The sequence below is a fragment of the Condylura cristata genome, unplaced genomic scaffold, assembly GCF_000260355.1.
Source record: "Condylura cristata isolate star-nosed mole 26May11 unplaced genomic scaffold, ConCri1.0 scaffold00008, whole genome shotgun sequence".
NCBI classification, from domain to species: Eukaryota; Metazoa; Chordata; class Mammalia; order Eulipotyphla; family Talpidae; genus Condylura; species Condylura cristata.
Genome location: NW_004567109.1, coordinates 18,614,157 through 18,626,553, shown reverse-complemented (window position 1 = coordinate 18,626,553; position 12,397 = coordinate 18,614,157). Strand labels below are relative to the sequence as shown.

At 53.3% G+C, this 12,397-nt stretch overlaps 1 protein-coding gene across 1 annotated transcript in view; it reads left to right on the top strand.

The window, feature by feature from the left end:
• STK40 (serine/threonine kinase 40) overlaps positions 1–12,397 on the top strand; it is a 37,079-nt gene that overhangs the window by 10,247 nt on the left and 14,435 nt on the right. Inside the window, exon 2 of the mRNA XM_004678802.2 lies at positions 9,301–9,420. Coding sequence (XP_004678859.1) covers positions 9,309–9,420 — 112 coding nt within the window. The 5' untranslated portion in view covers positions 9,301–9,308. The remainder of the gene's footprint in view (positions 1–9,300; positions 9,421–12,397) is intronic.

Sequence of the window (12,397 nt, the reverse complement as noted above, 5' to 3'; positions counted from 1 at the left end):
GCTTTAACCCGATGCGCCACCTGGGAGGGCCCCTGGTAGAAACATTTACATGTGAGCTTTGAGATGCTGTTGGGGGTGACTCCCAGAGTGCTTGGGTCAGGGAGGGGTGGAGACACTGCCTTGCTGGCTGGCAGAATGGTGTTCTGGTAACCCAGGCTAGGAGTCGGCCTGTTCTCCAGAGTAAACCTGCTCAGGGCCCTGAATTGCCTCCTCCAGGGGCAAGGACAGCCCCTCCCTCCCTGCCCTCCTGCAGCTCCCAAGGAGTGATTGCTTAGAAGGAAGTCCAGAGGTGCTCGCTCCTCCATGGTTGGCATCCCTGGAGTGACAGTAGACATGAGGTAGAGAAGGAACAGCTAAGGAAGCAGTGTGGTCAAGTAGAAAGAACACAGGCTTCTGGGATACCTTGTGCACATCTCAACTCTTTCAGCTGCAAGAGCCAGATCATTCAGTGTCTCTGAGCCTCGTTTTCTTTTTCTTTCTTTTCATGTTAAAAGATTTATTTATGCATAAAAGAATTGGGGTATAGGCCAGAGGTGCTGGGGGCGAGAGGATTCACCAGAGACAGAGTGGGGAGCAGAACAGCTGGACCTAGTGAAATACACTGCTGAGTGGAGCAGCGGGGAGACAGGAGAGGTCTGCTGCGCCACGTGGGTCAGCTCCCTGGCCAGGGATGGAACTTGTGCTGCAGGGGCTGCCCACAGCATGGTAGCACTGATTTTAACCCCCGTGCCATCATAGGAGGTTTGGTTTCTTTTTCTAAAAAATATGTTTTGGGGGGCAGGAACGGGAAGTCACTTATAATCATGTACATGATTATAAGCGTTTCTAACTTATGAAGCCTTGTGCAAAAGTTACTTGTGATAGACAGTGTGAGGGCCTGGGCCTCCCAACCAGGTTCCCACTCTGAAGCTCACCATTTTAGAGAAGGGCGCAGGGAAGTTACATACCCTTTAATGTGAATGGGGTCTGTCTTGGCAGCAGGTACCCACGGATCACCGGTACCCACGGATCACCGTAGTTGAATGGCATGTTCAGATTTCATATTCTCACCTCGGGTCTCATCACTTCCTGCGGGGCAGTCAGCAGTGGCTGGGCCAGGATTTTTCTGAGAAAAGCGAGAGTAGCATTAATTTTTCTGACTAGCAGCAGGACTACAAACCTAGAGTGGCCCAGAGGCTCTGTCACTGGTGTGAGGGGGGCAGAGCAGGCTGTCACTCACATGCTCCCACATACTGCTATAAGACAGCAGATCTTTCAGCTGGCTGCAGCACAGAGGGGGCTGTTCTGTCTGTGAGGAGGTTGGCACCGGCTGCAGGCCTGCGGGCAGGTTGGGAATGGGTTTCACTCCTCAGTGGGGGTTGCACTTCGGCAGCAAACACCAGGAAAGGACAACCCCTGGCTAGCTGCCAGTTACGCGTGCACTGCCCCAGGCTTGCATTTCTGACCCGGGCTTTTCCCAGACTTTTCCTGGTGTTGCTTCTCAGCATCAGTGCAGCCCAGGTACCTTCGCGGCCCTCCGGTTTGGGGGGTTCCCTCCAACCCTTGGCCTCAGCATGGGATGGTGGGTAATTCTATACGCTGTTTTCTCAGCGTTTTGCCAGGCTTTGGGTTGGGATACAAGGAAACACAGATGAACTCCCACAGGGGAGCCCTCAGCCTGGGGCGAGGGTAGAGTGCAACAGATAAAGCAATGGTTACAGCCCAGTGGGAAGGGACAGAGATGTGCTCAGGTGCTCTGAGCGCTGGAGGAAGAGGATTTGTCCAGAAGGTAACACTTCAGTTCAGACTGAGGGAGAAGAAAGAGCCTGCCAGAGAAAAAGTGGGCAGGGCAAGGGTAATCGTGGCACACTCAGAGAATTATGAGTCATTTGGTGATACCGAATTTCAGGGGCATGTAAGGGCAGTGAGGCTCCACAGGTCACCTGGGTCAGGTGGAGCGGAGGATGGGTGCATTGAAGGACCCTTGGAGTCTGTCCCACAGCAGAGGCAGATACTGCATGCCCAAGTGCCCGCACAGAAGAGAAGGGGCAGCCTGCTGGAAGCTTTGTCCTTCCCCAATTATGCAAGTACCTGAAGGGAGTCTCCTGCATCCGTCCTCAGGAGAGCAGCGCCCACCATCTTGACCTGTGCAGAGGAAACCCTTTCAAGATGTGCTGCAGAGAGACGCCACCAGGTGGCGGACCTGGACATTGCACAAAGGCCTCTTTCCCCCTGACTGCTTTTGTTGGGAGACGAGGCCTACCAGACTGAACTGCTTATATCAGACTGGCTGTGCCTGGCAAGTGTGAGGTCCCGGGCTATGCCAGCGCGAGCTGTGTGCCTTCCAAACTGAACGGCAGACTCCTCCAGGGCCTGGGGAGCTCTTCCAGCTCTGGCTCCTCGGGCACTGTGCCCCTTCATCTCCAGACACTTCAGCCCCTATCGCTGGGAAGCAGGATATTCTCCTGTAGAACCACAGTGCAGTTTTCAAATTCAGGTTTGAAGTCGAACATGGCTGCACCTCTGTTCCCTGGCCTGCAGCCCGGTGCAGCCCAGACCCGCCTGTCGCCAGTCATCCAGTCCTGTTCTCCCTTATGTTTGCCCTCTGGGCTCACCTGTCGCATTCTCCTATGTGTTTACTCTCCTTCTCAGCCTTTAACTATCTGACATGGCTGTTTTGAAGTTTACAGCCTGTCTTTTTTAATGCTTCTCAGTATAGGTTTGTCTCCTGATCAGATTCAGGCCTTGCACTCTGGCCAAAAAAGTAAGTGATGTGTCCTTCTCAGCATATGGCATCAGGAGTAACACGAGGTCAGTTTGTTCTGTTACAAGTGATACTAATTTGACCGTTTGGTTAAAGTTGTAACTTGCTTTTTTTTTTTTTTAATTGAGGTATACTTAGACACAGTAAATTTCACAGATCTTTTAACTGTGTAGTTCACTTTGACAACATCCAAAAGTTATGTCCTTTGGCTGTAAAACTTTTACAGCCCAGTGCACATGCTGCTTCCTTCCCCAAGTCCTGCTCCCAGAGATCTTAGACTGAGGCACCATGTCTCACTTGCAGAGTCCTCTCTGCCCCCCAACACGCACCTCCAACTGGAATGTGATGAAGGGCCCGTTCAGGCAGCCTCAGGGTCATGGAGAGTCCCTTCCTGTGCCCCAGCTGGTTGCCAGCTGGTGCTCCCACCTCTGCTCCCCAACCCCCGCAGACAAGTAAACAGCATGAGATGCTGTGCCTATGCCCGAAAGGGCAGGCGCCCCCAGCCGTGCTGTGCCCTCGACTGCGAGGTGTACCTTGTCACTGTCCATCAGCCCTCTAGCTCCTCAGCAGCTCAGCTGACCCCAGGGCCTCCTGTCCTCACCACACCAAGGTAAGCTTGACACGTAGGCTGGCCGGCAGACATCCAGGCCTACAGCCTCAGGCCAGCGGACAGACACCAGAGACAGCCTGACCCCTGCAGTGTAGACTCAGTCCTTTTCCTCCTGGTGGGTACTGGAAGCTGCTGGCAGATGTGGCTACCAGCTGGTGGTGGTTACCGCATGCAGCAAGCACTGCGCTGGGCCAGGGTGGACGGTTTGCTCCGTGCAAGGGCTGCCCTGCACGCTGCCTTCACTGGTTTGGTTTATAGACTCACCTGTCTCTCCAGGAACCCAGGGGTGGTTGAGGGCAGAACCCCGTGCACCTGTGTGGCAAGCCCTTTGGCTGCCCCTCATGTTTGTGGGGGCAGGTTCACTCCAGCTCTGCAGGTGTGGGTTCTCTGCATGGGTTATGTGTCTGGCCCATGTGTGTCCAAGCTCCTGTGGAGAAGCTTCTGGATGTGAGCCATGGGCCTTGTCTTGGCCAGGTTTCACCTGCTTTGTAGTGGGTGGAGCTGAGGAGAGCCTAAGGCCTGCCCCAGGACCTGCGCACCTCTTTGTAGCCTTCCTCCTTTTGGAAATTGGTGATCTGTCCAGCATGTTGAACCTCACCCGGCCACTGGCTGTGCTGCCTTGTACTAACTTTATACCCTGTCAACCACACCCTGGACTAGGCATCGTGGGCCTCAGACCCCTATCTGGTGCTCATGACCAGCCTTCATTGCCTTCTGGGAGAATTGGGATCACTTTACCCAGCAGCTCTGGGGCTGGATGATGACTTTAACCCCAAGCTGACAAGGTAGGGCAGGCAACCCCTTCTCTGCGCATGTCCTTATGGTTATCATAGAACTGAGGCCCTCTGGTGCTGTGGGCCACACCTCCTTCCCCAAATTGGGCAAATAGAACCCCTGCTTTCAGACCGAGGAGCACAGCCACACAGGGGATGGGGGTGCCAGACTGGGTTCTCTAGGGCCTTCCTCCTGGCCTCTACCCCTCACCTGCCATTGTTGCCTCATTGAACTTCCTGTTGAGTCCAGGTTCTAAGGTCACTGGGCGCTGACTTGGGAGGATAGCACACCGAATAGTTGACAGACTTACAGCTCCAGAGATTTCTAAGCCTGGGCTGAGAGTTCCTATGGGACTGAGCCATGTAGCTGCCCTAACCAGAGCCCTTCACGCCAGTTTGAGCATCATGTTTCTGGAGGGGCCTGGGCCCACGTCCTGAAACCAGGGTAGCCAGAGCTCGAGCACCTCAGATCTCAGTGTGAAGCCAGCAGCTCTCAAGGTGGCCTCCCTCAGGAGCATCTGTGGGCCATTTGCATGTGTGTCTCTGAGGGAAAGGTGTCTGGGTGATGTGAGGGTGGGGCACACCCTCCCTGTGTCCCAAGCAGGGTTGGCCCTGCTCACTCACCAGTGGACCTGCTTGCAGTTTCCAATTTTCCAGGTTTGTCTCTTCCCACTGCTTCCTCCAGTTCTGGGTGGCATGAGGGGACAGTCAGGAAGGGAAGCAGCCTTGCTCCCACTTTTCCTGCCAGCCTCTTTTCCTCTCCCTGCCCATCTGCTCCCGTCCTTCTGTCTGTCTACATTTTGAAGCAATTCCCATACCATTTGCTTGAGTTGAATCTTGAGTGGGGCGGGTGGGGTCAGGCTGAGCCCACTCATTGTCTGTGCTTCAGCTGCTCCCAGCAAACTGTTGTCTAGACCAAGCCTGTGCGTAGGTGCCTAGGCAGCGTCTGCACAGATGTGACACGCCTCCACGCTGCTCTCCAGGGAACCAGGAAGGGAGAGGAGGCTCCATGCTCCAGGGATGTCCACTCATTGTCTGTGCTTCAGCTGCTCCCAGCAAACTGTTGTCTAGACCAAGCCTGTGCGTAGGTGCCTAGGCAGCGTCTACACAGATGTGACACGCCTCCACGCTGCTCTCCAGGGAACCAGGAAGGGAGAGGAGGCTCCATGCTCCAGGGATGTCAGAGACGGGGGCTGGAGTGATGGTGGAACCAACTTAACTCCCAGGAGCTGCCTGAGGCCCACAGGCCAGGACCACTGACGAAGGAACTGTCACCAGACCTAAGGGAAGACATCGCTCCATTCAGAGTGTCTTCTGGGCCAGGCTGCTGTCTGCTGGGTGCAATGGCTTTATTTTACTTTTTTATGTCATGAATTATTACTCTAGTGGTGGTAGACAGATGTTAAGCATAAAAATACACAAATAAAAATATAGTCATAAAATATGGAACGTGTTCTGAGGGAAATGGGACTTACTGGGTGGGACCCATGGGCAGGGAGGAGGGGGATATCAGGGAAGGCATCTCTATAAATGGAGAAGAAAATGCATAGAAGTTAGCCAGGCAGAGAGACACTGTTCTGGCCACGTTACTGCCCAGCTTCTTAAGGTCTTTCTGGGGATAGTTTTGTGAATGACTGAGTGTGCCTCTAGCACAAGCCTCTTGGCAAAAGTCAGCCTGAGCTTAACCCTGGTTTCTGCTCCCTCTGGAGATAGTCGGAGCCTCCTGAGTCATGTGGTCCTGGTTTCTGTCAGAGGAAATCATGGGTCTGCTCTTCAGTGTCACAGCTCTGGAGACAAACTGGGGCTTGCTAGTTTGTGGGGGGCCTCCTGAGTCATGTGGTCCTGGTTTCTGTCAGAGGAAATTGGGTCTGTCCTTCAGTGTCACAGCTCTGGGGCATGCTAGTTGTGGGGGGGGCTGTCCTCTACTTCCTGGTTTGCTGTTTCCAAAGGTTTGGGATTGGGGCCAGAATGTGAGGATTTAACCTGACTAGTGAACACCTACTTGCTCTCAAAGTAGAGGCAGCTTACCAGGAATAACAGCAAAGCCTGAAAGAAAAAAAGCAGAACTATTTGATTCCATGGAAATTTAACCTTTTGGGGGGGCCCTCCCTGGTGGCACAACGGGTTAAAGCACAGAACTGCAAGCAAGCTGCAGCCACATCAGTGCAAGTTTGATCCCCCACCCCAGAGGCGACCCACATGGTGCAGCAGACCTCTCCTGTCTTGCCCTCTGCTCCCCTCAGCAGTGTACTTCAACGGTGGTCTGCCTGTTCTGCTCCCCACTCTGTCTCTGGTGAATCCTCTCACCCTATGCACCTCTGGCCTGTACCCCAGTTCTTATATGCATAAATAAATCTTTTAAAAAATTTAACCTTTTCTTAAAATAAAAAAAGTAAAAGATTAAGAAAAAAACTATATTCTATGTCAATTCTAGGCCTAATGTGCAGAGTTCTTAAAAATCACTAAGGCTGGCCCTCCCTGGTGGCGCAGTGGGTTAAAGCACAGCACTAAGAAGCCAAAGCCACTTCCGCATGAGTTCGATTCCCGCTTGCCCCGGAGGTGACCACATGGCGTGGCAGACCTCTCCTGACCCGCCCGCTGCTCCCCTCAGCAGTGTACTTCGTCGATCTGCCTCTTCTGCTCCCTGCTCTGTCCCTGGTGAATCCTCTCACCCTCCTCATCTCTGGCCTGTACCCCAGTTCTGTATGAATAAATAAATAAATCTTTAAAAAAAGAAAAATCACTAAGGCTAATACCTATATGGAGTTAAAAATGGAAAAATAGCATGAGCTAAACATTCATTTTTAGAAGAATTCATATAATCAGTGAGCAGGTAAAATAAGTTTAACCTTTTGAATAGTCAAAGAATTAAGAATGTAAGCAATGATACCTTTTTGCTACCCATCGTTTTTGAAAATGAAAAAATATCAGTTATGCTTCAGGCTCTGGGATCCCCTTACCCACGCCGTGGTTGGCACCTAAGTGGGCAGAGCCTCACTGAGAGCAGCCAATATGCACCTAGAGTGCCCTGGAGTTTTTTATTTGTTGCAAGACAAGCATTGGGATTTACCCCGCATGGGAGGGAAAAGAATGCGAAGATGCATGTATGTAACTGCTAACAACAATACATGAGGGGAGAGAAGCCAGACGCGCTGGATGGGGGTGGCGCTCCCGGCCACGGTGCCTCCCGCTGCCTGGCCTTTGCAGGTGACACTGCAGAACACTGCCGCGGTGGGATGTTTGTCAGAGTTTTGTGTTTAATTTTTTTACTTTATTGAAATATATTTCATATACCATAAAATTAACCCTCAATGTATTTCCCCCCTTTCCTCCTTCATAATATGTTTTATATGTGAGAAAAGGAGACTTAAATAACTCTACCCCAGTGTGGTCCAAATGTTTATGATAATGAAATCTAGAAGCGTGCACACATACACACTGAAAGTCAACGTGAATATTAACAGTGATTATGAGTATGTCTAGGTAATCTATTTTGTAACCTGGTCTGTTGTTTTTTTTATTTTTGCTCATCTGTAGTTTCTAATATTTCTGCAAGAATTGCCAATTATTTTTATATGAAGAAACAATTACAGAAATTAGGATTCAGTATTTCCAAGTCCTTAGTGGAAGGGGAAGGCTGCCTTCCTCACGGGGCCCTCTGGCCTCTGCGTCCCTCTCTGGCTTCCCCCCTGGCTTCTCACTCCCTGCCTTGCACAAAATGCGCCAGCAACCGTGCTGTTGGAATTGGTTGCTCATGTGCCTTTCTTACCCGTGCATGTTTGTCTATCTGGCCGGAGTGACTCAGCCCCTTGCCTGGCGTGCTCCAGCAATACCTTTTTAGGGACTTTTGACCTGAACCCTCACCACACTGCTGGGCCCCTCCTCTGGATGAGACCGGCTTTCCCATGGCCCACGCCATGGGAAAAGCTTGATGCCACTGAGCTTTAAACCCTGCACCACCAGGAAGGCCTGAGGTTTAGGGCCTAAATCCTGCCTGGATTTAGCTGGGAACACAATGTCTTGTCTTGCCTCCACTCTGCTTTCTTAGGTGTTGATTCTAGAGAACTGGAAGGAGCATCTCTTTGTTTTTATTTTCTTTTTAAAATCCATGTCTAAAGGTTAATATTTCCTCTGAGATTTTTTTTTTAAATTTATGCATACAAGAGCTGGGGTGTAGGCCAGAGGTACAGGGTGGGGGGAGGTGAGGGGATTCACCAGAGACAGAGTGGGGAGCAGAACAGGTAGATCTACGGAAATACACTGCTGAGGGGAGCAGTGGGCGGGTCAGGAGAGGTCTTAGCTCCCTGGCTTGGGACTGACTTACAAACTTATGCTGCAATGGCTGGGAATTGCTTGATCCCACTGAGACTTAAATTCTGCGCCACCAGGAAGGCCCGAGGTTAGTATCTTCTAGAATTGGACTCCTCTGTTCACCTTCCATTTTAATCCTGGCGCAAACAGGGATTACCACGCAAACCAATGTTTAGCTACTTCCACTCATATCCTTTCACTGACTCCTAAATGTATAATATGTTTTTTTCCCTTACAATTAATTAAGGATAAATTGAAAACAGGAGAGAGGGAAGAGAGAGTGAAACCCCCACTGACAGGTTCTGTGTGAGACGACCTAAGAGTGGAGGAGAGTTTGAGAGAGGAGGTCTCAGGACAGTCATCTCACACTCCCTGGTATGAGACACCCGCCTCCCCGCAAGACTCTTGTCCTCATGCCTCTCCCCATCTTCCCCGGGGGTAGAATCAGCGAAAGTGGAACCCAAGTGGTGGCACGCCACTCAGCCACGTGGCTTGGGGTCCGGGAGAGAAGGCCTCACTCTGGGAAGTGTCACTTCCCGTCAGCTCTCCTGTCTCTGGCAGTCCTGGAGGGCCCCCATTTGATCATGCCATCTACACAAAGCCCGCTTCCTGCCGCCCAAACTGACAGCTGCCTGGATGCCTTGAACACAGCCACCTTTAGCCTCCCATTAGCCCCAAGTAAAGGAACTGCAGTTCTTTGCCACTGGGGACCTTGGATGCTCCCCAGAAAGGGGAGGAGGTGGCAGCAGCAGTGGGAACAGCAGCAGCAGCTGTGTGACCCATCCCCAGAGACTTTCAAGCTGGGTGAGCACAAGGGAACTTGCTGACTGGTTCAGTGAGAAGGCTCTTTTCTGTCTGTCTAGAGCTGAGAATGAAGCGGAGAGCATCAGACAGAGGAGCTGGGGAAACGTCGGCCCGGGCGAAGGCTCTAGGAAGTGGGATTTCCGGAAACAATGCAAAGAGAGCGGGACCATTCATCCTAGGTAAGCCTCTGACCTCCTGCGAGCTGGTGAGTCGGGAGCAGGGGTGGGCACCGGCCCACACGTCTGGCTGGCGGCAGAGCGCGGCGCCGCACCACACAGCACGGGGTCCTGGCCAGCCCTCGCGGGCCCTGCTTCCCCACTTCATATGCATACAGCGTACGTCAGCAGGAAACCTGGACCTTCAGGGCCTCGTCTTTGCTGAGGCTGCACCAGCTTTCGACCACTTTCAACTGAGAACTAAATTCCATCCCTTGCTCCAGAGAACCCTGTGTTTGCCCCCCAATGTCGGCGGACAGTGACAGAGGCGGTGGACAGCTGCTTTAGAACACAAGGTCCACCCACCATCCAGGATGCTCTTTGACCCTTCTTGGAGGGCAGGAGTCATTTCCCAGAGTGTTTGATAACCCCGTAAACTGCTGGTAAATTTAGTCTAGAAATCCCATAAAATAGGTGTTCTCGGGGGCCCAGAGGAGCCACAGTCTTTGCATTTTCTGTTTGCTGTTGGAGGCCCAGGAGGTGGGTTATTTGTGCTCAGGCTTGCACATGGGGTTAAAACAGTGCCAAAGACCTGGCATGGTTGGGGACAGGTAGCCGTGGGGTCTCACCTATGTGCTATCAATTGCAAGATCACTCACACTCAGGTGCAACTACAAATGGGAGATTGGGGGCACAAAGGGTTTCTAAGACCACAGGTTGCTGGCCGTGTCATCCCAGATGGTGTCCCTCATGTTCAGTAGTTCCCAGCAAAGGCCACTCGTGTGGGATGGTGCTATCCAGTCAGCAAGGGCCTGGAGCTGGTGGCAACCGGTCAACAGGGCCCCAGGGTCCAACTCACCTTGGTAGCTGGAGGTGCTCACAGGTGGGCGGCGGAGTGACACTGCAGCAGCCCCCAGCAACAGTCCGGATGCTGGACTGGACAGCAGTGGAGGCAGCACAGGTTGTGCCGTGTGATCAGAAGCAGTGGCCAGAGTCGACAGCACTGGTTAGCACTTGTCGGTGGTGCCCTGTGTAGGCAGCGTCGGGGCAGGCAGGTGCGTGGCCAGGTCTGTGGAGCTCTAGGAGGGCTGCCGGTCTGCAGAGTCCCGCGGCACTGTCTGCTCCATGCTGCTTTGGAGCCGTCGGCTGAACCCTTCTCTTTAGCGGTTGGCTGCTGAGTCCTTTCTTCCAAGCTCTGGAGGAGAAGGAATGGAGGCTAGCTCCTGCCCTACCTTATAGACTCTTTCAGGGTTCCCCACCCTCCTACAAGCCTGATTGGACCATTTTCAATCCTAAGCATCTGATCGGTGCCAGTTAGCACCAACCAGTTGCTTCCACTCTTCAATCCACTCACAAACAACTCAAACCTGATGGGTCCGTATCTTTAATCTGATTCATTTATAAGCCAAGGACCAAACAAAAATGCAATCCAGGGCCCGCACAGACTCCGCAGGCCCTGAGGTTAGGGTAGGTTCATGGGTGGACTCTGAGGAGCCCTGGCTAGAGCCAGCCTCAGTGAGGCCAGAGCCCCTTGAGCAGGGCCTGGTGTAACGCGCAGAGGGCTGGGGGGAATATGCAGCCGCACTGGACACTGGCCCCGCCGCTGCACGTGCTCCTCTGGGAGCCGCCACGCTGAGCTGGCAGTTCATGGGCCTCCGGTGCCTGCGGCTTGGTGTGGTGCCGGGCTACCCAGCAGGGCCCAACACCCCTCTAAGTAACACCTGGCCAGGAGCTGCTGCTGGAGGTGTGACCTCGCAGCTGCCGTCCCAATGGGGCTACAACACCCTGGAAAGGCAGTTTGGGGACCACCACTGCCCTGCGCAGCTGCTGCCACCTTCAGAGTGGCCCTGGGTGCCTCCCTGGGCAGCACCCTTGAGCAGCAGGCAGGAAATTCTCGCTACTGCTGTCCGAGGGAGGCTGCCAGAGTCCTGGGATTCCCACCCTCCAACGTGCCCAGCACTGGGGAAGGGGATGCCTGTAGGTGGCGAGCCTGGCCCCGACAAAGTCCACATGCCCCACCGCCTCTGGTGCTGCAGGGTTGAGTTACAGGGCGCGTACCCAGCTCTCCCGGCAGCCAGAGACTGAGTGTGGGTTTTGCTTGGGGACAGCACGTTGGCTTTGTGAGCACAAGAGGGTCTCAGTGCCCCTCGTTCAGCAAGTAGCTAACAGAGCTTGCTGTGTACCGGCCTGTGGTGCTTGCTGCAGTGATAAGACAGGCAAGTTCTACCCTCAGAACTTAAAAAGAAACAGTAAACAGCACACAAGCTCAACACAGGCCACTGAGTGCCTTGAAGGAAGTAAACAAGATGATTTATGTGAGTGTTAAAAGGGCTTAGCGATCGTGGAGGCAGGAAGGTCTGTGTGAGCAGGGACATCTGAGGGGCCAGCCACGTGAGAAGCACGGCGGGAGGGACAGCAAGTGCAGAGGCCGCCCCAGGCGTTGAGAGCCCAGGATAGCTGGAGCGTGGTGGGGTTGGGGTGGGGAAGCATACTCAGTTAGAAAGGAAGCAAGGGCAAGATCAAGCAAAAGAGTCTTGCTGGTGTATTAGAAAGCTGTGGAACTATTAAGGTTTTCACTGCTCCATGCCTGCCCAGCCCGGCATTTTCTCATTTGTGCCCAGAAATGTCAGGCAGGGCGCGATCACAAGACAGCGAGCAGTCTGAATCCAGAAGTGCGGGGTTCCCTAAAGCCAGTGCTTAGACAGGGGCCGGGCAGTTCTACCAGACCCGCCAGGGAAACACGCTGCAGCCGCAGTGTCCTGGATCCTCACCCCGGAGCTGTTGACTCACAGCGTCCAAGTTGCACCTGGGGCCTCTTTTTAGACACAAGCACATTTTAAACACAAGCAGAGATGCCTGCATATGCCTGGAGGCCTTCTGTGGAGAAGTGCGCCTATAAAAGCCAGGCGTGCCTCAGACAGATGTACATGCACCGTCTGTGTTGGGGAGCTGAGCACAGTGGACATGAGCTGTGGTGCCCTCCTGAAGAGAAATCTAGCCG